The sequence below is a fragment of the Musa acuminata genome, chromosome BXJ3-3 (genome assembly GCF_036884655.1).
Source record: "Musa acuminata AAA Group cultivar baxijiao chromosome BXJ3-3, Cavendish_Baxijiao_AAA, whole genome shotgun sequence".
NCBI classification, from domain to species: domain Eukaryota; kingdom Viridiplantae; phylum Streptophyta; class Magnoliopsida; order Zingiberales; family Musaceae; genus Musa; species Musa acuminata.
This window is the reverse complement of record NC_088351.1, coordinates 6,623,722-6,649,727: the sequence shown is the minus strand read 5'-3', so window position 1 is coordinate 6,649,727 and position 26,006 is coordinate 6,623,722. Positions and strand designations below refer to the sequence as shown.

The 26,006-nt window shown below is 39.8% G+C and overlaps 4 protein-coding genes across 5 annotated transcripts; 3 read left to right on the top strand and 1 right to left on the bottom strand.

The window, feature by feature from the left end:
* Window positions 1–340: 340 nt before the first annotated feature.
* LOC135633874 (adenylate isopentenyltransferase 5, chloroplastic-like) lies at window positions 341–1,205 on the bottom strand. Its single transcript, XM_065143843.1, has one exon. It carries the CDS (start codon window positions 1,199–1,201, stop codon window positions 341–343), a length of 861 nt encoding a protein of 286 aa, XP_064999915.1. The 5' UTR covers window positions 1,202–1,205.
* A 1,746-nt stretch (window positions 1,206–2,951) lies between these two features.
* On the top strand, window positions 2,952–7,776 carry LOC135633956 (probable E3 ubiquitin-protein ligase LUL4). Of its 2 annotated transcripts, XM_065143997.1 has the most exons (4): window positions 2,952–3,650; window positions 5,863–6,370; window positions 6,506–6,638; window positions 7,279–7,776. In XM_065143997.1, the coding sequence occupies exons 1-3, from the start codon at window positions 3,145–3,147 to the stop codon at window positions 6,617–6,619; spliced, it is 1,128 nt and encodes a 375-aa protein (XP_065000069.1). In that variant the 5' UTR covers window positions 2,952–3,144; the 3' UTR covers window positions 6,620–6,638; window positions 7,279–7,776. The 2 variants fall into 2 exon arrangements, with proteins under 2 accessions (XP_065000069.1, XP_065000068.1); XM_065143996.1 differs by lacking the exon at window positions 7,279–7,776 and having other exon boundaries at window positions 6,506–6,908.
* Window positions 7,777–12,462: 4,686 nt separating this feature from the next.
* On the top strand, window positions 12,463–14,811 carry LOC103977722 (heavy metal-associated isoprenylated plant protein 32). Its single transcript, XM_009393313.3, has 3 exons — window positions 12,463–12,782; window positions 12,978–13,053; window positions 13,241–14,811. Exons 1-3 carry the CDS (start codon window positions 12,744–12,746, stop codon window positions 14,605–14,607), a joined length of 1,482 nt encoding a protein of 493 aa, XP_009391588.2. The 5' UTR covers window positions 12,463–12,743; the 3' UTR covers window positions 14,608–14,811.
* Window positions 14,812–24,378: 9,567 nt separating this feature from the next.
* Window positions 24,379–26,006, top strand: LOC135633047 (uncharacterized). Its single transcript, XM_065142103.1, has 2 exons — window positions 24,379–24,628; window positions 25,491–26,006. Exons 1-2 carry the CDS (start codon window positions 24,512–24,514, stop codon window positions 25,776–25,778), a joined length of 405 nt encoding a protein of 134 aa, XP_064998175.1. The 5' UTR covers window positions 24,379–24,511; the 3' UTR covers window positions 25,779–26,006.

Sequence of the window (26,006 nt, the reverse complement as noted above, 5' to 3'; positions counted from 1 at the left end):
ATCACATTAGTCCAATCGGCATCCTGACAGAAGCATTGTCTTGCGAGGGCATGATAACAGTCAACGTGATAACATCCTCAACAACAGTCAAGATCTCCGTGACTATGATATATATATATATATATATATATATATATATATATATATATAATATAATATATATGGTGACGAATTCCTTTGGGAAAAAAAAAAAACCCTTCTATTCTCTTATTTCCACCAATAAATCAGTTTAATTTAAGACATCTCTTTACACTAACATTCTTCCACGAAGAGAGCTCTGCACTTATTCCATGGCTTCTTGGTCAGCTCATCCATCGCTGCAAGTGCTCACGTTCTCAACCTAGAACGTTGCAGCATTAGCAATGGCATCGAGCTCATTATTCTGGTTCTTGGAGGCCAAAAAGCTTCTTGCGATGGCCGCGCCGGGCTCCCCCACCACCTCCTCCCACAGCTCCTCCTCCGACCCCTGCCCTCGCCTCTGGAAGAACTCGGTGGCATCGATTCGGTGCACGTCCCACCCCATCGCGCAGAAGCGCCGGATCTTCTGCAGCTGACAGCACGCCAGCCTGCAAGTGTTGGCCTTGATCGCGTCCACGGCGGCCTCCAGCATCCGCGCCTTCACCTCCCCGTTGCCTGCCGAGTCCTCCGAGCGGAAGTAGCCGTCCATCTCCGACACGCCGATCGACCTCCAAATTCCTCTCGAGTAGTCCCCGTCCGGTCGGAACGCCGCCCGTGCCTCCTTCACCAGCCCTTGCTCCACCATCTTGTCCACCCGCGACGACACGAACTCGTGGAGCACCGGCAGCTCGACGTCCACCCACAGGAAGCAGCAGTCGTAGCGGGACCGGAACTCGCCGCCCGCCCCCTCGACCAGCTCCTCGATGTACGAGTTGGACCCGCCGGCGACGATGGGGAGGCCGCGGCGGCCGAGGATCGACTCCACCGCGCGCGTGGCCTCGCGGCGGAAGTCCGAAGCGGTGAAGTCCGCCTCCGGGTGCACTACCCCAAGAAGGTGGTGGGGGACGCCACCGGACTCCTCCTCGGTCACCTTGTTGGTGATCACACCGAGGCCGTCGTACACCTGCATCTTGTCGGAGTTGACGACTTCCCCACGGAAGCTCTTGGCGAGAGCGATGGCGAGCTTGGACTTGCCGCTCCCAGTCGTGCCAAGGATGAAGACGACCTTGTCCTTGTACACCATGCGTGCAACTGCGGGGACATCAACGAGGGGAGGAAGCAGCCTGCACGGTACCGAAGGAACCCTCGGAAACCAAAACTGGATGAGGAAGAGAGGGTAAGAAGGCATCCGAAAGAAAGAAGAACAGCGATCCGCTTTGCAAGATCGAAGCATGGAGTTCCAACGCTGCTCTCTGTCAAGACATGCATGCAAACTAAGAAGCACTGAACTGAAACTGTGACGAGCCATTATAAATAGATGTTGCAGTGCAGCTGCTGCTTCCATGGCAAATCTTTAGTGATCAATCTAGTTCCACGCAAATTACCTTAGAACAAGAGAAGAAAAGGGATGTCCAACTGGGTTGGCTCCAGCACTCCTGATCTGCTCTGTATCTGTTTATGTCAGCAAAAAAGATAGAGAACACGATTCGGCATTTCTGCAATGGCTATTTATCGCACTCAAACCTGGATCTCAAAGTATCTTATAGCAGGAGAATGTAGCATATCTAGCCAGAACAATTATAGAGTCTCGTGTGCTTTAAACTACAGGAAGAGAAGATGTCAGATTTTGCATATAGTACAACACCATAACATCTTATTATCATAACTTCATTACATTATCTTCAACATTATGTTATCCGAATGAGAAGGTCATAGATGAGTAGTGTAAATATACATAATAAATGTATGGGTGATATCCTACATGATCTACCAAATCAAAGACATGCATCCCTCTAATGCTTTGGATTTGGCAGACAAAACTACTAAGATATATAGCAAACACCTACTGTGATATTTTGAGACTAATTTCCACTAGACAACTGTGCAAGAGATGCATGCAACCCACGAAATGCCAATGCGCTTATCGAGGAAGATGAGTTCCTGCTCTTGAGAGTGAGACTAAATGAAAGGCTTTTGGATACTGTGCACAGGTATGCATGGGAATCCTATGTCCTTATCATGCATATTAGTAGAAAATGCTCCAACCGAGATCGAACTCTTACAGAGTTGCTTTTTTTTTTTTTTTGTCGATAAATATTAAAAGAAAACCAATGAGAGTATTACAATTCATTGAGTGTGAAATTTCAAAGAGTTATGGAAATTTATGGAGGTTTGATTTATGATAAAGAAAAGAGAGAAAAAGAAATATATATTTTAAAAAATATATTTTATATTTTTTCAAAAGATATCCATTTTTATTTTTTCCTAACTAGTATTTCTAATTTATAAAATATCTAAAATATTCTTCACAAATTTTTTCGTTAAATTTTTTTGCCTTTTTTAACCAGTTTTCAACTACAACATTATTTTCATTTGGTTCATTTATAATGTTATTCATAAATGTTTTTTTATATATTATTATAGTATTATATTTTAAGATTTAATTAATTTAATTAAGGTTGGGAGTCCATTTAGATTGAGTTAGTCTCACAGTGTTTTTATTATGGTAATAGGTGAAAATTTTTTTAAGAGATGATTTATTTATTTTCTAAATCAAGAGTAATATATAAAAAGTTAAATAAATAATAATAATTAAGAAATACTTAAAATGCAAATATTTAATTAAAGATTAAATATGTAAAATATAGAAAATTTATTATTTTATATTTATCTATATCATAATATTCTATCAATACCTACCACCGTCGTTGTAGGATTCAAGGGTCACCGCACCCCGGCTTCCCTATGCTTTGAGATTACAACTATCTCACCATCTTGCTACGTGGCTTCTTTTCCTTCTCCCTGTGACCATCCCTTCTCTTCGTTCTTTCGTTCGACCCCGGAAAAGTAAAACGCAAGATCAGATTATTTACAGAAACACCCCACTACCGGTCTTCTCCCAACCTTCTTCCTCTTGTCTTCTCTTCTTCCGTTCTCCCCGCTCTTCTTTAGCTCTCCCCATCGATAAGCAAGAAGAATCTCCATCGATTAGCAAGAAGAAAGAAGGAATAAAGAAGAAGGAGAAGCATGGGCCAATCATCAAGCAATTGGAGAAGAAACGACTACCACCGTCAAAATCCCTCGTTCTCCTACTCCTCTCCTCCTCCTGGTCCGAACCAGTCCGCTACTTCTTCCTCTCATCTCCCGATATCTCCGCCGCTTCCACCGCCATCGCAGCCGCCGCCGCCTCGCTCCAACTATAGCACGCCCTACCCGATGCCTTCGCCTCCTAACCCTAGCACTTCTTATTACCACCAATCCAGCCCTTGGACGTGCCGGCCTCAGCACCCACAGCACTATGGCCCCGGTCGGAGCGGTGGTTGGTGGATGCCACCGCCTCCGCCGCCGCCGATCCACTCTCCCGGGATGGCTGGTCAGCCGCAGGCGCTGCCGCCGCCACCGTTCGTCGAGCAGACCAAGACGGTGAAGAACGATGTCAACGTGCATAAGGATTCGATACGGCTGGTGCCTGATGAGCAGAACGCCGATCATCATCTGGTCTCTTTCACCTTTGACGCCATGGTCGATGGGAGGTATCTAATTCTCCTCGCCATTTTCTTGCTAATGCTTCTGTTTTTATTGAATTCACAGTTTGTTCAGTGGAAGATCATCGATAAGTGTTGATTTTGGTATGATGAAATTGAATTCGCAGTTTCAATGCTATTACTATTCCCTGTCTCTTGTGAGTTTTATCCTGACGAAATGCATCAAGTTTTTTAGCTAAGGCGTTATCTTTGGGTTTTCTGAACCATTCTTTCAATGCATTGAATACTTTCATCATTGTCGCTGGGTCACTGTTTTGATATCATCAAACAAGGAAACTTGATCTGGTGATTGACAATTTGGCAGTAACTATAACTTTATTCTGTTGTTCAATGGTTCACCTTCTTTTTCTTTTTTTGGTTTTCGAATGGTAATGTCAAGTACCCATTAAAAAGAGTGAGATTATTATGTAGTTCCACTCGTCAAAAACATCAAAGCATAGAAAGATTTAGATCAATAGATATCTCAGTAGACTACGGAAATGGTTTCTCTGGTCGCTTCATCTGTTTTAGTAACTGATTCTTCAGCATTATGTGCTGCATATGAACAGACTATTCTTAAATGCTCAGGCTACTTTATGTAATATTTGGGCTTAATTCAATCAGTTTGTGACTTGCCAATTTCAACAGTTTTTCCTGGAACATAAAACAGGTAAGTAACCTGAACAAACTTGTCTGTTAGCTACACAAGTTTAATTCTTTATACATTTCTCTCCTGTAGCGCATTACAGCATGCCAACTACAACCATTTCTACTTCTTAATTTTTCTCTTTGAATTTCCTAAAGTTTTAAATTTCTTTTGATTAACGATTTAAGTTAACTGCTCATTATAATCTAGATATATTGGATTATGCTATGCTGTATCTTTTGCCTCCATCATTATTCTTCTCTTTGTCTGCACTTTAGTACATTCAGGCAGTTGCAAATAGTAGTTCTAAATCTTCAACTGAAGAAGGAAATTGCAGGCTGGTATATCTTTTATCAAAAATTGTAACCCCTGATAACTTGCTCAACAACATGGTACATTGTTTACCTAATATGATACCATTCATCTTAGCTCGTATACTCAAATTGCGCATTTTGAGTTTTGTAATCATGGAGAGTGTTGATGCTCTTGTTTGCAAAATCCTTTTAGTTTGGTCCAGTGACTGGTTTTCCCTATAGTTGAAAAATTAAGTTATATAAAGATCTTGTCATCTAACTGAGTGCTATGAAAAATAATGTAAGCATGATCTTCAGTTATGTTTTTTATATTGTTTTCTAGATTCTGCTGTCCCAACTTATTTCTCCATCTTTGTGCCTCCTGCATTCAGAAAAGTTATAGCATTTTCATTAGTGTTGATCATAGAAAAGTGTGTCTGTTATTGATCTGTTTATCCTTAGGAGTGCACTTCCTTGTAAAAAACCAATTTACACTTCATCTGTATTGGTCTTCATTTAACCTAAAATACTAAATTCCTGGCATAACTATGCAAATATAATTGATCAGGATTGATCAATTTGCATTAAAATCTATTTGACGAACCTCCTCAAATTTTGTTATTTGGGATTTTGACAATGTTCTCACTTAAAATAAGATACATGTCGTAACACATATATTGGACATATGCTGCTTCAGTAGTGATGTTTAGTGATAACAGGTCTATGTTGTTTGGTACTTATGCTGTTATCATCTATTGGATCAAATCATGCACTCCATAGCTTACACTATTCCTTTCCATGTGTTTCTTTCTTTTCTCAAACTTTTCCCTTTTGTCCACTCTGTATTTGTTTGTCTTCTTCCCCTCCATTTTCTTCTCCTCCTCCCCTCCTCTTTGGTGCAACATCAGCATACCAGGTGTCGGGATGCCACTATGTATAGGACTTACGCTGGTCTAGGCAGGGACCAGCACAGGTCTTGTACCAAAACTTGACACATTGTTGTAATGACCCAACTACTAGGGGTCAGCTATAGCGATCATACCTGTCATCGAACTTTTTATCTTTAATCATAAATTTAACTGTGAAATTATGCTACCATAAATTAGAAACTGTTCTGTTACAATTAAGACACATTTACTTGGAAACAGTATCGTAAGATTCTATTCACTCAACTTATGTGCTCATCTCCCATCTAATTATTTCTGACTATAATATAAGTTTGTTACTGTTTGAACAATTTTTTGATTTTGCACAAAAGGTTTAAAGTTGACTTTGATAACAGTGTTACAATTTATTACTTCGCCAAGGAAGGGGCCAATGCCACTATCTCTTCTATATATGTGGATATATACACACCTAAAGGAATAACCTTTCTTAAGGGACTTGGACAGACATTCATCCAACCTTCAGGATCTGGTATTGACTTGGGATTCTTCGATTTGGATGAGCTCTCAAAGCCATTAGAAGGTGATGTCTTCCCTTTGGTAATATATGCCAAATCTTGCCGACCATCCCCATCCAAAGATGTTCATGGTATCCAATCTTCAAGTCCTGCTCATGCGCAGATCACTCAAGCTGTCATAGAGAAGAGTAATGATGGGAATTTTAAAGTCAAGGTAGTAAAGCAGATATTGTGGGTTGAAGACGAACGATACGAACTACAAGAAATCTTCGGCCTGAGCCCAGTTGAAGCAAAAATTAGTGGTGGAGATGATGATGATATGGGAAAAGAATGCGTAATCTGTCTGTCAGAACCAAGAGATACCACTGTACTTCCTTGTAGGCACATGGTTAGTCCTCAACAAGCTTTCTTTTGTTTCGTTACTAATATTGTTACAAGATGAAACTGACTAGTAAATGTGGTTATGATGGTCCCTCACCTTTTGTGTTATTGTTGCTTAACTGATTGTTTATGTCACTTCCAGTGCATGTGTGGTGTTTGCGCGAAAGCATTAAGGCTGCAATCAAATAAATGTCCAATATGCCGTCAACCTGTTGAACAATTGATGGAGATTAAGGTCAATACCGCTGACCCATGATAGACTTCAAGGTCTCTTGGTATGTTAGGTTTTGTAAAATTTTTTTCTAGTGTGTGTGTATCTGTTTTAAATAAAGTTGGTGACTTTCATGTACATTGATATATGTATACAGCTTCATATTGCAGTGTTGAAAGTTGAAAGTATATTAATCTTTTATCACAATATCTGTGTACCCATGTCAGTTGAGTCAGCTGTCTGTGATTGTGTTGAATCTTGTCCAGTTTGGTTATATTGCACTGTTGTTGTTCAACAGTTAAAATATTGAATTCCTCTGTTGTTATGATCTGCATGTTGTAGTGTCTTCATACATATATTTTGTCGGTTTGATATTAAAATTTCATGGTGGTTGTTATAGACTCTCCAGGTACTGTATATTGATCTTGCCCTACAACAGTGCTATCTACAATTACAAAGAACATGTCTGAACAAAATTTGCATGACTGTTAACAATCTAGATGGTGTTTCTGTGCAAAAAAAAGAAAAAAAGTTGCAAAATAGAAATTGTGGGAGCATCCTTAACTTGTTCTGTTATACAAGTTGGTTGTAGTTAGTATTGTTAATATTTGTGATCCTCAGGTTGTTCAAATGATTTAATTTTAAAACATGGTTCATGTTTCAACATCATTCATAGAATTTATTAATTAAATTTCAATTGGTAGGTAATTGCCTTTAGTTCAGTTGGAACATGAAGAAATTCAACTCAGGTTGAAGACGGCACACAAACACCAAAATAACTGGGGCATCATTCCTGGTTGATTCTTAAATTGCTTTCAGAAGACTTCCTGATACAAGCTATTTGAGTTATCATAAATTTCCAGCCTAAATTCCACTTTGAAGCATATATCATAGTAAGAAGTGTGAATATTTACTGATTATTTGTGAGCAGCTTTCTTGCACTTGCATGTGCAACATCTTCAGTAAGGACTGGTCTACACATGTAGTGATCCTTATGTAAATGAGGTATGAATTTACGCCCATATTTTTGACCAATGTGCAGAATGTCTGCATTTGTTGATGCAATGTATGCCTTATGTATGATTTCAAACAAGTCTGCAGGTTGCACTTGGTTGCTTGTGAATTTAATTTTCTGTAATTGCAGTTGCAGCACATCTGCAAATCTAGGTTTTGCACATGCATTGAGAGTGAGTTGTTGTTTGCCTTTTGGCTCTTAAATAGTTACAACATGCTACAGATTTTATTTGGTGGCTGCAGATGTAACCTGCACATCCAAAAACTTTTTTTGGTTGCTTAGAAATGCGTTTGTGATTACTCTGGGGAGCCCCTCCCTGCATTATATCAGCTCCTATCTGCAACAAGTTAAATTGCAGCTTTTGATTTAGGTTATAATTTTAACTAGACGGACTCAATTTGCAGAATAGCAAACAGGTGTGTTTCAGTTGTCGTCTACTACAGCTGGGCATTTGATCTGAGAGACTACTCTTCTTATTCTACTTTCACTTGCATTTTATTTTGAATCGTCTGACTTAATTTGATCTTTCTGTGAAAAGATTCAGATGGCAGTGATGTTTGCGTGGCTCGGACAATAACCATCTCAATCTCTGGTATGTCTCTTCTCTCCAGTCTTCTTTTAGAACTTTGGTTCAGCAGTTATTGGCTGTTTGTCGATTGACATACAGGGGTCCACAGGCAAGGCAGAGTGATCAGCAATCCAGCAGCAGGGCTGCAGAAGGACTTTAACAAGGTCTCTTCTGTCCACATCAATGCATGACAAAAATCTTCCTGATGAATCTTTCGATGCATCAAAGTGATTTGTTCAACCAGATTTTGCAGGTTAGCTGAATCAGCTCGGTTTTATCCAGCCACCTATTTTTTATCTTCAAATTGAATGTTGTGGTCTCATCATGATTATATATATTGATACTTTTTCTTTTTGTCAATTATTTATCAGGCAAGAAGCTTATAAGAAAAAACAAATAGGAAACATGTTTGATAAGATAAGAACAATAGTTTCATTCGTTTTTTATTTTTATTTTTTATTTACTTCCAAATAATTCAAAAAAAAAAAACAAAACAAAAGGCAGCCAAAACGATGATTGTAGGCAGTGAATTATGTCTTTTTGGATCCAAGTCCTCCTTTTGAATGACCAAACCGTCTCTCTGAGCCTCGAACACTCGAAGGTGACAAAATATGAGATGACCACTCAAATAAAATTAGTGTCCTTTTCATGTACTGCCATTGATGCACTTGAATATCTTATTATTTAGTTCTTTTAGACTTTGTACCTTCACTCTTAGCCTCTTTAAGGACAAGAAATTTATTGTCTAAGCAAATCAAAAGTGATTTCTTTTATTTGAATAGGACATAAAGGACAATATGATTACATTTCTTTAATGGTGATTTTGACTTTTTTTTTTTTTTAAATTTTATCGTCTCTGTTCTATTATTTGAATAAAATGGCAATTTCGATTTAGTTTGGTTTTTTTTAATTATCTTATCATTCTAATAGTGATTGGGCACTACCATCTGCTATTTAAAAATATGCTACAATTACAACAACTTGACTAAAAGTAGATTTAGTAATCCAATAAAAGTTCGATAGAATAAGCCTTCCAGCCACAGTGTTAAATCTAATACTTACTAATAAAAAAAGAAAATTCTCCGGGCAGTATATTTTAACACAATTCCCAATCCATTCTCACTATGGAAGTAATCAAAAAGTAAAAAAAAAAACCCATTTTCTTATAATATTATTAATCATCTTATAATATTATTATTCATCAATTCTTGATATGGGATTATTAGAAAATACATTTACCACTATACTTAACCCATAAAATAGAAAGATAGAATTTGTAATTATGTTCTTTTCTTTCTTCAGTAGATGAGACATGATCGACTGATTTATTTTCTTAATGAAATTTTCTCAAAGGAGTCACTTTATGAAGGCATTAATGGCGTCCTCGTCTGGCTTCGATTACCCGCCACGCCCGTAGCAACCTTTGCGGGTACTGCGTCACTTGTGTTACCATCATTTGCTTCCTCGTTCACTGTTGGGCATCTCTGTAAGCTGAACGATGAAGTTTCAAGCAGAAGCAAACGAAAGCCAGGAGACAAAAGAGTGCAGTGGGAAAGAGGACTGGTGGCTGCAGTGCATACGTCCGCGCGCGCATGTCAAACAGCACTGCTGTCGGAGATTCTTCCTCCTCCTCCTCCTGCTGCTGCTGGTAATTTCATCTTCTTCCCTCTCGTTATTTCAAACACTAATCCATCCTAAACTCCGTCATACAAATCATATCATTTTATGCAAAACAAAGTAATAAAAGGACGAAACAGTAATCGGCTTAAAAGATTCTTTCAATACGAGTTTTGTATGATTGCAGAACTCTCTCTCTCTCTCTCTCTCTCTCTCTCTCTCTCTATGGGACTACAGAATCCATCCTATGTAACATTGCATGGAAATCCAAGAGAGAGAGAGAGAGAGAGAATAGTTATCTACTTAAAGTGTCTTTCAAAAGAAGTTTTAGGTGTATGATTGCAGAACTGCTCTTTCTATGAAGCCTGCATCTAGTAGTACTATGTTCTTTATTTCGTCTCCTTTGCCGCTCATTATTTCAAACACCAGCCATCTCAAACACGCTCCTATCAATCATCTCAAAGTTCTTATGGATTATTCTATGGAAAACTAAAGAAAGAAAAGAACAGTTTCTGCTTAGGAAGAGTCTCTCAAAAGTTGTACATGACGCCATCTCTAAAGTAGTGTTGCAAGTTTCCTCTGAAGCAGAAAAATAGGTTGGACATCGAACTGCCATCATCTTGAATGAATGAATGAATGAATGAGAAGAGAACATTTTCTGTTGTTCTCTTAGGCATTATTCAAGTTGATTCAAGTTCGAGTTGTTTCGCCTATGTGGTCATTATGCTTTTGTGGGTATGTGATGTAAAGATCCAAAAAAAAAAGAAAAAAGGATGAAATCTAATGTTTATATCCTCCCATAAAAGTGTGAACTTTGATGTGCCAACTTTTTTCCACATTCACATGTCCTTCAAGAGTACATATGTGCCATTAATATAAACCAGGCATGTGAAAGTACTGGACATCGAGAAAAGATGTGTCCCAATTAATGTTTCTTATATGTTCTTCATAAAAATATGTGATTGGAACTTGCAACTCGAGCACAAACACAGAGTGAGGCCACACTCAAAACCAGCATCCATGTCTTCAGGCCATAGAAATAATATTCTCCCTCCCCCCACAAAGGACCTGAAAAGTTCAGATGAAGTGAAGGCTCACGGCACATCTTTGGACATTACATCATAACCCCTCATTAAAAGTCACTGAGGAGACAGAGGAAAGAGCCATAGTCCACTGCTTTGACTTGACCACTGTGGCCTGCGCTTCCATCCTTGGGGAAGTGCGCCTCATTAAGAAACCAGTGCACAGAGTTGAAGAGGAGGGCGAACTCATCTCTTTCTCTCTCTTCTGCTCTGCTCACTGCGCATTGTCATGGGGCGAGAGGCGAAACGTTGCTGCCGACCGTCGAAACGGCAACTCACACGAACAGTGGCCGTCAGATTGGCATCTCCGTATCCTTTTGTATTTATCTTGTTTGGGTGTGCGGATTGGATTTGCGTGGGTTGAAAGCTAGCTTTTTACGACATTATTTTGCTCCAAGTATTTACTCTGCATGCTCATAGGAATAACATTTGTTAATTATTATATAAATGATATATACATAAAGTGTCATATCAGTTGAAAAGGTTCAAATATCCCCTTTGTTTTTTTTTTTTTTTCCTTTTAATCCTTCCAGTGGATCTTTCAAAGTTCTATCTAAGAATTCATCCTTCGTTTGAAGCTAAGAACAAAGTACTATAGTGTTATAGTGTTCTTGTGACATACAAAAACTAAGCATTTACAAAAATATTATAACTGGGACACATTTTAAAGAAAATAAAAATAAAAATACTGATGGATAAAAAAAGAAGAAGAAGAAGAAGAAGAAGAAGAAGAAGAAGAAGAAGCATCCCATAACGAGGAAATTTTTCTGAAAATTAGCCCGTTAATAAGCCTGATCAGATCAGGTTTTCTATCAGGTTTCTGACAACTTCGCTGCCTTGCCTCAGCTTCGGCCTGCAACATGAGTTAGAGAACAGGATTTTGGTGGATGTCAACAAGAAGGCAGCAGTGCAGCTGCGGCTGCATCTGACACATAACTTTAACTCATGTGATTACCATCAACGATGTCTTCAAACTTGAGGGTGATGCATGCCATGAGCTGATGATGCTCAATAACCTCTGTCTCACCTCCTCCTCCTGATGTTTATGGCCTGCAGTACATCAAATCCGATGCAGTCAGACATGCAACACAAAAGTCAACACATTGCTCGACACCTGCTTCTGCTGACAGTAGCTGATCCACTGTAGTTAACGCACCCATCGAGTCGAAATTGTTGTTGTCGGTGCACCATCAGGTAAAGATTGGAAATGTGTCTTCAGCTTGCGCAGAGGGAGTTTTTGGATGATCCTCACAAACTATGATGGTGATGAATGGAAAGCATTTGCTTGTTTGATGTTTTTATGACCCTGAGAGGTATCAAACATTACCTAAGCTCACCACCTAATTTGATCAGAAATTATTGGCAATCAAAGCTTCACAATTTGGACTACTACATGATGCAAGTTTGGAGATCAATTCCAAGAAATTGCAAGGTAAAGATTTTGTTGTTTGATGTAGTTAAAGTAGAGAATTGTAGTGTAATAGGTGGCTGTCTTAAATTCTGGGTTTACATAAAAGAAAGAAGTATAATAATCATAAAAAGTACATAACATATTGTATACATAGAGAGAGAGAGAGAGAGAGAGAGAGAGAGAGGCTCTGCATTTTGTGGGACCCTTCCCTACAACCAAGTTCACACACCACCTGAGGAAAATGCCAATGCTAATAGCCATTTTTTTAGGGACAATGCTGTGAAAATTCTGAACCTCTCTCTCTCTCTCTCTCTGAGTGACAAGAATTGTTGCTGAATAAGAAGCTCCCCTGTGTGGGTTGCTCTTGATGTTTTCCCTGCCTTGTTATCTTCTCCCTGTCTCCAATAGCACAAGAGAATTCCGCTGGATTTGAGGTACAGAACATTGTAGCCCTGCTCTTCTCTGAGGTGAAAGGGATGAGTAAAGAAGAAGACATCAAGTTCCTCAAGATACAGGTAAAGCTTCTATCTCTGAACATTTTCTTCTTAACTCGGGAGATCTTGTGTTAACCAATTTCTTCATGGTCAACTCTTCACTCTCTCTCTCTCTCTCTGGAGGGAGCTCCCACTAGGCAAGCAAACTGTGCTGGTTTTCATGGTTGTCTTTGTAATGCTTTCGTCTTGTGTGGGTTTTTCTTGCTCCATTTGCAGACATGCATCCTTAAAGTGAACATACACTGTGATGGATGTAAGAAGAAGGTCAAGAAACTGCTTCACAAAGTTGATGGTACTTCAACTGCAACACTCTGTTTTTAAGCAATCATACCATTACAAAATTTGTTATCTTCTTCACCTTTTCTTTTGGGGTTTCAACTCCATTGATTATCTAACATAGCATCACGGACTGATGAGCTCTTCCATGGTTGATTTCTTTTGTTTTTGTTGCCTCTGCTTTGGGTTGCTATTGTTATCAGGAGTGTACACAACCAGCATAGATGCAGAGCAGGGGAAGGTGATTGTATCAGGTGATGTTGATCCTGCCACCCTCGTCAAGAAGCTTGCCAAGGCTGGCAAACACGCAGAGCTGTTGGCTCCGAAGGGTGGCAACAACAGCAGCAGCAACCAGGCCCAGAAGTCACAACCGCAACAGGGCAAGGGGCAGCAGAAGGACAATGCGAAGCCCCAGAAGGGTGGGAATGGCGGCGGTGGCGGCGGCGGCGTCGGCGGTGGTGGAGGGAAAGACCAAAAAGGTCAGCAGCCTCAGCAAACACCACAGCAGCAGCAGCAGCAGCTGCTACTTCAACAACAGCAGCAGATGCTGCATCAAATGAAAGGGTCCAAAGACCTACAGTTGCCACAGTTGAAGCCATTCAATTTACCCCCTCCGAAGGAGCCCAAAGCTGTCAGCTTTGCGTTGCCTCCTAAAGGCGGCGATGACTACGACGAGGAGGACGATTTCGATGACGACTTCGACGACGACGAGATGGACGAGCTCGACTGCTTCGACGCCGACGTCGACGACGACTTCAAGAACATCAAGATCACGCCCGCGGTCGGGGTACCGAACGGGAACGCTGTGAAGGGTAATAACAAAGGAGGTGGAAACGGCGGCGGGGCTAAGAAGGTTGGAGAACAGAACCAAGGCATGTGTAACAACGGTGTACCGAAGAATGGCAATGGTGGTGGTGGTAAGAAGGGTGGCGGTGGAAACCAAAACCAGTGTCAAGGCGGTGGATCTGCATCGAAGAATGGTGGTGGCGCTGCGCCACAAGATGGCCATAACGATGGCAGTGACATCAAGAGCCCTCCCAATGGTCATGGCAATGGCCAAGCTGGGAAAAGTGGCACCGCCAACGGAGCTAAGAAAGGATGTGGGAAGAATGAAATGGGCGGCGGAGGAGGCCATCCCATGATCAATCCGGGCATGATTGGCCAAGGCTTCCCTGGCATGGCAATGGGACCTCAGATGGGGAACGTTCCGGTGGCAGCGACGGCAGCGCAAGGAGTCGCACCTCACAATTACTATCAGGGAGGAGGCACGGTGGCGCCGCCGGCCGATGTGGTACCCATGGCCAATCCATATCAGCAGCAGCAGTACATGGCCGCCATGATGCAGCAGCAGCAGCAGCAACTGCAGCTTCAGCAGCAACAACAACAGAGAATGATGATGATGATGAACGCCCATGACCGCAGCTTACAGCCGACGATGACGGGCTACGCCCGGCCACCCCCGCCTCCGGTGTACCTGCCGCCGGTGCCAGCGGCCGTCCCACATCATGGTGAACCCTACACCACCTTCTTCAGTGATGAGAACACCAGCAGTGGCTGCTCAATCATGTGAAACAAGCTTGATATTTTGGTGCATGTAATTGTGGTGTTGGTCTATGTTTCTCTCTCACTCTCAGTGCATTCGACTACCTCTCTTTCCATGTGCATTTGGTGGGGGAAACAGTAGCTGTCATGAAAAGAAGAAAAGGGGGAATGATAGATGAGATGATCTGCTGCTGCAAATATACAAAAATGGGTAGCTTATTACTCTGGTCAATATATATCATCTGAAATTTTGACCCTTTCTCAGTTAATTTTAAGGTTGATGTGATATCATGTAAATGGTAGTGGCTGATAGAAAAGATCCATGAAAGCTCAGATAAGATTGGTGGTAAATTGATGAGCTGATGTTGCTCTCAAATATGGCATTTGTGGCACCTGGAAATGCAAGCAAAGGTGAAAAAGTATTATCTTCACATGTTAAGTCACATCCAACATTGTTGGCATTATTAATGTTGCATCCTAATAAATATTTTGATGATGTAGTTAGCATCCTTGTGATGCACTGAAAATTTCACACCATCATGTCAAGTGGAAATCTATATAGCATCTACTACTTCAGATATCATTTTGCAGAGAGTATCAAGTGGAGTTTATGGGGAGAAAAAATACATAATGCTGTAGAATTATTGGTCTCATTTAAGTATAAAATAATTATAAGTACATAGTCCTATGTTTGCTAACTGCTAACAGGAGGATTCTATTTGGTCCTCTTGAAGAATTTTGAAGAAATTTCAATCTTTTCTATTATGTATCAGTATGAGATGATCTGCTGCTGCAAAAAGGGGGAATGATAGATGAAATGATTTGAAATTTCATCTTAATAAAAGAAGATTGTTTTGGCTACCCATCATAGGCTCTAATAATTGGAATTTTAGAACTTTTTGCACTTGAAAAGATCATGTTTCCTTGTTTTAATCATTCAACTTCTGTTTGTGAAATATTTACAAGATGTGAGAAGTTTATGCAGTGACTTGAGTTTTAGTAGATTATTCGAATCTAGCAAAGATTTGTTTCAGAGACTGAACAAATCCAAGATCAGAACATAACTCATTCAGGTAGTTGATTTGTGTACATTTGAATAGCCCATGGAGAGATGTGGAGTTCTCAGACAAGTCTGGAAATGCACATTCTTCTTGTAACTTTGAATGCAACACAATGTTTATGCTTGGAAATGCAGAGTATAAAACCATAGAATCAAGTAACCTATGCCTTGGGATGAGAGCTAATCCTACCCTCCCTCTAATCTAAAAGGAAAGAAGAGAAGAGGGGAGAGAGAGAGAGAGAGAGATGCTTTGGAGTGTTGGGAGGAGAGCTGAGCAAGATTGAATGATGCTCTCCTCTTAGTTTTCTTCACTTTCAATCCCTTTCTTTACTCTTCTCCATGTTCTCCACTTCCCAAAACTTTTGACCTAAGGTGTACTGCCACATTGAAGAGATGCACACACCTCTCTCTCTCTTCCCCCCCACCCTCTCCGGTCACGCAACTACACAGGTCTGTGACGGAGATGAGGCCAACGCGAGTTCAGGGTGGAGGCACGACATCCCCCCGTTAAAACCTTTAGGAAATGGAATGTGGTGAGTGACTCGAGCTCTCGAATGGAGGGAATGTATCCGAACTGTGTTCCCAAAAGGAACAGCAGATCTACTACTTAGATCAATGCAGGCAACGGTGTCAGGATTCTCACGTACGGAGGCCATCGGTCAAGTTGTTCTACAGTGTCCTCCGCCTAGGTGAAGTGCCATGAGAGCAGAGCAGAGCAGAGCAGAGCAGGGCAGTATAACGCTGCTGCTACAACAGCACTGTCAATCAATCAAACACCTGTGGCGCCCGATTCCTCCATGCCATTGCTCCTCCGCGAGACGTCTATTCTGTCAACCCTAGACGAGGATCATCCACTGGAGTCCATCACCGAACGGCAGCGGCAGTTTCCTGTTCCTCTTCTCTGCCGAGTAATGAGCAGTCACCGACGGCTTGTCTTCTACTTCGTCTTCTTTATCGGGATGTGGGCGTGGCGTTTCTCGCAGCGGACAAAGGTAGTGCGATCACGGGTTTACGTACGTGATGAACGCGGCATGTAGACGGTGGTACGACGTTGCTTGTCGAACACCTTGACCGCTCTCTCGTCTGCGTTGCTGCAGTGCGTCGTTGTACCCGAAAGAAGGTCGTACTCCCCGTGATCAGCCATTGGAATCTCTCCTTCCTTCTATCCCTGCGAGTAGTGTGAGATGGATCGGACTCATACTGATCTTAAACAGAAATTACTGTATAATACGGAAATATTTGCTTCCATACCCATTGATTCATCAATATTTATATTCATATGGAGATCATTCTAAAATGATATTTTAAAAAAAATATATTTCGAGAATAATACAGTAAAAATATTTTGATTTTATCATAAAATATTTCTCTTGATTAACTCATTATAAAAGTTTTTATTTTGGATACGATAATTAAGATTGATTACTGTTTGACTAAAATTATATATATATGTATATATATATATTCTCAAAATCGCCTTGGTTTGGAAGGAATGGCACATTAAGGTGGGCCCATTTAGTCCAGATTAAAGCCTACGAGTGCCAGATTGAGCCCATTACAGGCCGAATTTGGGCCCAATAAGACTTGATAGGGACGTTCGATGTAAACCCTTTTCTTAATAATAATTTTCGTGAATTCACAACACATACCAACAAATCTTTGTGAAAATGCTTTTAGAAATATATTAGATAATAATTATGAATGCACAAAAACACGATATCAAATCTACTAATGGATGAGACTAATAGTGTGGAAATCTTAGGACAGTAGAACTTCTCTAACACCAAAGAAATCCTACTTAGGAAATCTTAATCTCTCTCGAGATTAAGAAAAGTGATTTACTTATAATTCTTAGATTTAGTATCGTTAATCAAATTTAACTAAACCACCGCAGATTCAAAAGCGAAGATCGAGCAGACGAGCTCACAGCAGCACGGATTTCATAGCAAGAAACATTGAAGGCCACAGTATAGCCGTATACAGTTTACGCTCTCAAAGACACGTCCATGAAGCCAATATTACTTGGGTCAGTAGCTTCTACTCTCTGCTGCTGCTTCTGTTCATGGCGATCATTTCCAACAGGTCTACATCCCTCCTCACATCCTCGCTCGGTATCACCAGCGGCGGAACGCCGTCCCACGTCGTCGCGGCGTCACACACTTTCCCAATCCTAACGCTGCATCCCAGCTGATCGAAGAGACAACTGATCATATCATCCGTGTCAGGCAGCATCTTGGAATCCAGCAGCATCTCGGGGGCGTCGCCGAGGCCCCAGCCATGAAGGAAGCGGTCGCCATCACCGTCTCCCTGCACGTTGACGGCTTCACGTTGCATGCCATTCTTACTGCTGCTTTCCACCGGCGGAGGTGACGAGGTCAGATTCAAGCTTCGGATGTAGTTCTGCAGGAGCGTGCTCCGCTTGGCGTCCTTCGACTTCCGGCATGTTCGACGAGAAGACTGCCGCCGCTTGTTGGTGTTCCAGTGGTTCTTGATGGAGTTCTCCGTGCGTCCTGGAAGCCGCTTGGCGATCTCCACCCACCTGTTCCCCAGCTGTGAGTGCGCCTGAATCAGTATCTTGTCTTCCTCCTCGCTCCAACTATCCACCTGCATCGACAAGAGATTGCTGTCATTTCGTGGGTAGCTGATCCAATAGTCCACAAGTAGATCGCATGCATGCAGCAGTTCGTGTTTGCTCATTCAAATCATTTTAGGTATATAATAAATTCATGCATAAATAAAATACTGCACAACATAAATTCCATGATATTTAGATTTAAGGATTTCCACAGAAATAAATTTTAATTCAAAAACATATCTTGATCCATCCAGACCACTATTTTGAGATCTTTCTATGTATCATAACTTGTTTACCATAGAGAGAGAGAGAGAGAGAGAGAGAGAGCACTATCTTTGACAATTTCTAAAATTTAAATGCTTTCTAATGAATTATTATTATTTATATTTCCTGTGAGTTATGACAGTATGGGGATGAAACTGTTGCAAGAAAAGAATAATTCTAAGTTGGTGAAATCATGCAATTCTATATTCTAAGAGCATGTAAGAAAGCCAATATATATATATAAGAAATCCAATTCTGTATTCTAAGAGCATGTAAGATGAGAGTGATACATTGTGACTATATCATTCACCACAAATAACATTGATCTATAGCATATAATTGCAATAATGAGAAATCAAGTAATCTTTTTTTGGTGATGGGATTTTGGAAATTATTCCTTTTTTCAACAACATGAGAAAAAAAAAAAAATATGCCTGCATGTTATAAACCTTTAGATATATGCTCTTGCATATATGTATAGTTGCATGCCATGTAAATATTGATTTGAATTATTTGTGTATATCTACAGGACAATAATTCAATTATGTTTTTGTCCATAATCAAATGCATGCAGATTAATTGGTTTTTAATTCATAGACATTGTATATATATTTATTTACAAATTAATTGTCACATATAACTTTACCAAGACATCTGAAAGAAAATAATAATAATAATAATAATTGCATGAACAAAGTATCTCTTATTATGAATGAATAAACTAGAGAGGAAAGTATAGGGTAATTAATAAACCTTGATATTAGGCCTTAAATGGTTATGCCATCTTTCTCTGCATTGCTTCCCAATTCTTCCATTCAGCATTCGAGCTACATGAGACCATTTCCTGATTCCATATCGCTCCACTAATTCCATCAACATGCTTCACAGAAAATACACAAAATATCTCTTATTAGATTCATCTCCTTTTAACTTTCTGAAATCTCTATATATTTGTCTGCAATAAAAACATTATTATAAGGAAATCAATACCTATCTTCCTCGGCAGTCCATTGCCCCTTCACCACGTTGGACTTCTTCTGCACTCGACAACCACCGTTTTTGGCAGCCACAATAGTGTTCGTATCGATCTGGACTTTCTTTTGCGCTTGACTTCCGGCCACCATAGTCGAAAGATCATGAAATGCATCTAAAGATATATTGAATTCAGTACTGTTACAAACCATCAAATCTCGATCACCAATGATCCTGGTGGAATAACTTGGAGGATCAATCTTTTGGAGCATCAGAGTACTGTTCAAGTCATCTGAGAAGGTGTTGTGAGGGAAACATCGAACGAAATCGGAAGAACAGCCATTGGATAAGACATCCAACAGATCACCAGAACCCTGAAACCAGTGGAGTTCATGATGGAAGGCCATAGGCAGTAAGCTCTTTGGGCAACCAAACTCCATAGGACGGAGGAAGGGGAGGAAGGATGGAGAACAATGGTGAAGGTGCTTCTTCATCTATATACGAAGGTGGCAAATTGAAGGTGAATCAGTGGTCAGAATGTTCTGATAATTGTGACTGTCAAGCTTCCTTCAGAGAATGGACAGTGACACAGAAAAATTTGTCTGAATTGAGTGAAGGTAATGATTGTAAGGGACATGTTATGGAAGGTAAGTTAGTCAGAAGAGGAACACATGGCAAGTCCTCATATGCCTCTTCTAAATTTGAAATGCTTCCCTTGGTGGATTCTTGGATGCATTCTCATAAATGCATCCAAAGGGCTCTTTCTACTGAGGTAATAATTGGAAGCTGCTCAGATAAAACCTTTGAAGACTTGACCATGTAATTTCAATATTAATTCTTACCCCATATATATATATATGTTTGTCATGGAAGGGAAAAAACACATCATTTTATGATTCTTAAGTTAAGGTTTTTGAATATTATATTTATTATTTCTTTTATCTTTTCCAAGTGAATCTTGTTTATCTAAAGATATTTGTTCATGTCTACCTAAAAATATAAGAGGAAAGGGTGTTTTAACAATAGATTAAAAAACTATACTCAATTAAAAATTAAACTTCATTTTCAAAAGAAAAGAAAAGAAAAGGAATATTGTTGAATTATCAAAGATTTTTACTGTCTTTTAAGAAGTATTAATGAAAGGAGTGTCATTAATGTATAGTCATCACAACAATAAGAGTTGTCAGAAGTGTTTTAAATGCAAAGAGAATTGTTCAGAAATTAATTTTGGGGAAAACCATAGATGAACATTTTTTTAAGGATATTTATTACTCCGAGGGTGTAACAAAATTCATGAAATATTTTCATCTTTTTTTTATTGGTGCAAAAAATTCCCTAATTTAACAAGTCACCTTATCATTTTCTACATTTAATCAAACAAAGTTATGAGAGAATTTAACATAAAGAAAAAATGTTGACTAAGATAGTGCTCATTGATCTTTTTTTTTGTTTTTAGCCTATTTAACACACACACACACACACACACACACACACACACACACACACATATATATATATATAATTCTTAAGGCCTCAATTAAGTAGTCTCCATAAAATTCTAAAATTGGATATTCATGCCATTTTAAGCAATTATTGTGGGCAAGAATATTGAAAAGTAGTGGTCATTATTGTTAATTTGATTCATTTTCCTTGATATTGTAAGTTTTTAAGAAATGGTTAGTTTCATTACGTGTATAAGTTGGCTAATCATCAAACCCCAATTCCATTGTTTTCATCAAATGCAAAAATGCATCATTATAATCATGTCATAATTTATATAGTATACCCCTCGACTGCATATTTAACCTTTGAGTTGTTTGAATTCAATATGAACATCAAAATGAACATAACAATTAGATATGAATGATTCAACAATAGATTAATCTTGATGGCATATGCGATGATCTAATCATACGAGAAGGATTTTGATTTCAAATAATACTTAAAATAATTTTGTTCTCTCGAGGGCTTCACCTCAATTTTCTTTCAAAATAATTTCGTTCGAATTGCACATTGACAAGTAAATTTCTGTTCATTAAACAACTTAAAATTTCCCGAAGATTGATTTATAAGAGATACCAGACGAATGACTTTTGTATCGATAAGTTTGTGGTATTAATTACATTGAGCTTCCCTTGCGTGCTTAATTATATGAACAAGTTAATAATGATCTTTTGATAGGTGAATGTTTGGACTGATATGATGTGGGTGGAAAATTGCATTTCAACAGCCAATGCTAATGGAAAAACTATGTGTTAGAAGATGCAATCTTATGATCCACATACAATTATCTTACAACAAAAACTTAGTCTGTTAATACAAAGAAATCAAATAAAAAAGTGTAACTAATGCACCGATATAATCGAATCATTTTTTATTTGGATCGATATAATCGAATAGACCGAAAATCAACTAATTCAGTTAAAAATATATATTTTTAAATAAATCGATTCAATTTGATTAAATTGAATCAGAATTTTCATTTGGATGATACGATAATATTTATAAAATTAACCTCACATTATCTATAAAATTTAGTATTTAAATCGGTTTGATTAATTTATCTATAAAATTAACCTCACATTTTGAATAGTGTAATCGATAACTTTTAAATTAAAATCGATTTAGTTCGATTTGAACTTTAATCGATCTATTTTTAGTCTTCATAAATAAACCATTGGTGAATCAATTTGAATTCGATTTACCTTTACGATCTATTTTGAATATGTTTTTACTATGTATAGAGAGACATTTTTCTTGGTCTTTACAATCATAATAACTTATGATGATATTAATATTATATACTTAAACTTTATAATGATAAAAATATATTATGATATTATATTATATTATATTTTTTTTAAAAATCTATTTTGTTGCTCTATCAACTCGCAATGCATCAGAGTGTATCATATCATATAAAAGGCTCATTGTCTTTGCATCTTTTGGTCAAGGCGACTACTTTGACACCTTTAATCGACCACAACTGTGGAGCTGAATACACTGATTACCACAGTCCACAACCGGAGCTGCGGCGCCGCCACCAGCAGGAACAAGCTAAAGGGGGTACGTTCCCAGATTTCATTCGATGCATCACACAGTGTTACTGTTCATCCTGATCATATGATGCCAGACTTGGCTGTTCATCATTGTCTGATGCATAGAACATGATCAAGAAGCTGATACCTACATCACACATGCATTACACCCTGATCCAATGTTCCATTGCCCGCCCCTTGCAGGGTTTTAAAGTGAAAGCAACCTTGACAGTGATTGACTGTGAAACAGCTCAGTTTTCCAGATTCCATGCACAGGACTTAGGTCGGTCCTCCTCCTTACAAGAACAACTTTAACCTTGGTTAGGTGAGAGATGTTACTCTCAACAGCAGCTTGTCATGCAAGTGAAATAGCTGCCACATGACCGCTATGTTCTTTCCAGCTTCCAGTAAGATCGAGCACCGACTTCTACCGGGATGTGGTGCTTAAGACTCCATGGGCAGAACTTGTCCTGACCCCATGCCAGCAGAAGCACTACACTTTTGGCCACATGAATGCCATGATTGATGGCACCAGGACAAGCTAAGCTACAGTCTTCACAGTCTGAAGGCGCTGGAGGAAGAACACAAGCCAATTCCATATCAATTCCAGTACGATGGTCACAGAGCAGCGGAATTCTTATTCCCCGAACACTAAAATATCAGTACCTGGAAAATATGATGAGGGAAGGAGGGTTTTGATCTGTCTGAGAACATGCTTGGTAGGACACAACCACCACATAAAAGGCCAGGATCTTGGCCCCCTGTTCTTGATTAAACAAGGAAAAAGAAACAGAGAAAGGTTTGGAGTTGTGCTGTGGTGAGCACAAGTCCAGTGTTGCAGGTCAGCTGAAACATGGGTCCATGTTCCTGATCAAAGAAGAAAAAGAAAACAAGCAAAAACTGAGGCTGAGGCTGAGGCAATGCAGTGTTGCAGACCTCCTGCATGCTTACTGCTACTTCATATAATACTTACTGCAACCACTTGTTCTACAGACATGTGATATGTCAAATGGCACTTTGCTACATAGCTTTGTACTAAATCATGCCTATAAAGCAGAGAATTGTTTGGTAGCAAGAGCTTCAAACCCACTTTTCTTGTTGCATGTGCAAAAACTAAGAAATGAACAATGATTTTGTGATTTTTAAGGCATAATTGATGAGATTATATCAGATGGCCACAGGTGTAGAAAGTGTTTTCTTTTCCATAAAGAACCACAATTATATTTTCTTACCAACTGAGAATAGAAACAATATAAATCAATTTTAGTTCAGATGGTGAATCCATGCGCTGACATCAATGACTTGAAAGTTGTGAGAAGGGTGAAGGTGTCATCATCATAGTGCGGCAAGCGGGCAGCTGAAGCCTCTCACCAACCGGGGGTGGTCGAAAAGGGCAGGAAGTGAAGCTAGTGGTCACAAACTCCACCTCACTTGGCTGACCTCCGACTCCATGGATTGGAGGAGCCACCTAAAAGCCCCCCAAAAGAGGAGAAAATTTCACATGCAGCAGTTCTTGACGTGGAGAGAAACCTGCCTCACACCCTTGTGTGTCACAGTAAGTGGATTGGGATAGCTACAAGGAAGAGAGTTCAGAGGACATGCCCACATTGGCTGCCATGTGAGCACCTGGAGATGTCCCAAGTCTTATCTTGGATTTGAATCTATGCTGGTTGGATTTGTTGCCTGAATCCTCTCATCCATTTGCTACTCTTACTGGATAATCTCATGCAAATTCTCCTATCCACCTATTTCATTTGGGGCCAAAGAAAATAGGGGGGATTAGCCAACTGCCATGGGGCCCCACATCCCACCCCCAAACCCACATGCACTCCCCCCCCCCCCCCCCCCCCATCCCTTGCCTTTTGCCTATTAAAGCTCCATGGCAAGCAAAGAAGTAGAAAAAAGAGGAGGAGGAAGAAGGAATATTGAGTGGGTTGGCTTCTCTCTTTCTCTCCCTTGATTTCTTTGCTTCACAAAGCAGTTCTAGTAGTGGTGTTGTGTTCTAGTACCTGCAGAGGGGTAGATGGCTGTGGAGGTGGAAGATGATGTCTTCTTTGCGGACCTAAGCAAGCAGATTGCCCTGCTGATCATGGATGATGAGGAAGAATTCCCAGTGCAGTGCCCACAGCTTCCTATTCAGGTTGGTTGCCAGCTTCCTCACTGATCTCTGTGAATATGTTTTCTTGAGTGATCATAGATAGGGGAGGATCAGATGTCTGCCATGAAATCTTGCTCTACTTTTTCTACTTCCTTTTTTGCTTTTTCTTCCCTTTCTTTCTGTGGAAAAACATTCAAACATGGGTTTTGAGGAGCCTGATGCATCATTAGGTTTCTCTGGTGTAATAGGAAAAAGGAATTTGCTGCAATCGATCAATCTCTGTCATGCATGGGATTTGAGTTACATGATGCTGATCAATCATGCATACAAATACCTAGTGTCACACCTGTCCTTATGCTCTGTGTGGGACCATAGTGCTGCAATGGGACCCAGAACGAACCTAGTATTTAGTGGCAGATAATTCATCAATTTGTGCTAAAGACAGATTTATTAGTTTCTATATATATATATATATATATATATATCACATCTCTCCTTAGGCATGTACTAAATTTGGCAAGCCCCAGTAGATTATGCAGCTTCATCCTGCTGCTAATTGGCTGTGGATCCTCCCCATCTATTGTTATTATTATTATTATTATTAATTTTGCAACATTATTTTGAGATTGGAATCATTCATTCATACTGCACACACCCACCGCTAGTGTAGGTCAAGCCAGATCAGTCACATCAGAAATGGATCTGTACAATAATTGAAGAGGATCTCAAATCTGATACTGTGGCCAATACACAACCATTTTTAAGTTTTCCCTTTGTCATTTAACAATTCTATCACCTAACAGTCCATATGAAGGCTCAGCATCGACGCATAGTTCTTGGATGTGCAAATTCTATCTTCCTCCATGTCCTCAACATGATCTAGAAATGTTTATTGTCAACACAGGATTTACCTTACATGCCCCAAGTCATGATGCCGCCAGCATATGGATATGAGTTGGTGGCCTACAGAAGGGAGAGCAAAGGAACTGGAGTCTTTATCCCACGCTCTGCTGCACCGAGAAGGAAGAACAACAACAGGTCAAGGAGATCCACTGCAGCTGACAGCAACACCCACAGGCAGCTGAACAAATCTGCAGCTGTGGCTTCTCAAGTCACCAATAAATGCAGCAGTAACTCAAGTGTGCCAAAGAGGCAGTCCCAGGAGTACCAGATGATCTCTGGCTCATACTAACTTGCAGCCTGGTCCTGATGAATTGTTTATGGTACTCTGTAAAGGAAAAGCATACTTTTTCCATCTGGTGATGTACTGGTGATGTGGGCTTGAAATAAGATTCCAGCCTCTTCAGTGAATTGTATAGTTCCTGTAACTGGTGAAGAGTGGCTTGGAGTGGAGCAAGTGCTCATTGAGTGTTGTATTAATTGGAGAAGGTAAAGAATGGGAGTGATCATGCCATTAGGA

Excerpts from the sequence above, each read along its gene's own strand:
- LOC135633956 (XM_065143997.1), top strand. The coding sequence starts at position 3,145 with ATGGGCCAATCATCAAGCAATTGGAGAAGAAACGACTACCACCGTCAA. Across the intron at positions 3,651-5,862 it reads GACGCCATGGTCGATGGGAG|TGTTACAATTTATTACTTCG; the intron begins GTATCTAATTCT and ends CTTTGATAACAG. Across the intron at positions 6,371-6,505 it reads TACTTCCTTGTAGGCACATG|TGCATGTGTGGTGTTTGCGC; the intron begins GTTAGTCCTCAA and ends TGTCACTTCCAG.
- LOC135633874 (XM_065143843.1), bottom strand. The coding sequence starts at position 1,201 with ATGGTGTACAAGGACAAGGTCGTCTTCATCCTTGGCACGACTGGGAGC.
- LOC135633047 (XM_065142103.1), top strand. The coding sequence starts at position 24,512 with ATGGCTGTGGAGGTGGAAGATGATGTCTTCTTTGCGGACCTAAGCAAG. Across the intron at positions 24,629-25,490 it reads GCCCACAGCTTCCTATTCAG|GATTTACCTTACATGCCCCA; the intron begins GTTGGTTGCCAG and ends TTGTCAACACAG.
- LOC103977722 (XM_009393313.3), top strand. The coding sequence starts at position 12,744 with ATGAGTAAAGAAGAAGACATCAAGTTCCTCAAGATACAG. Across the intron at positions 12,783-12,977 it reads TCAAGTTCCTCAAGATACAG|ACATGCATCCTTAAAGTGAA; the intron begins GTAAAGCTTCTA and ends CTCCATTTGCAG. Across the intron at positions 13,054-13,240 it reads ACTGCTTCACAAAGTTGATG|GAGTGTACACAACCAGCATA; the intron begins GTACTTCAACTG and ends TATTGTTATCAG.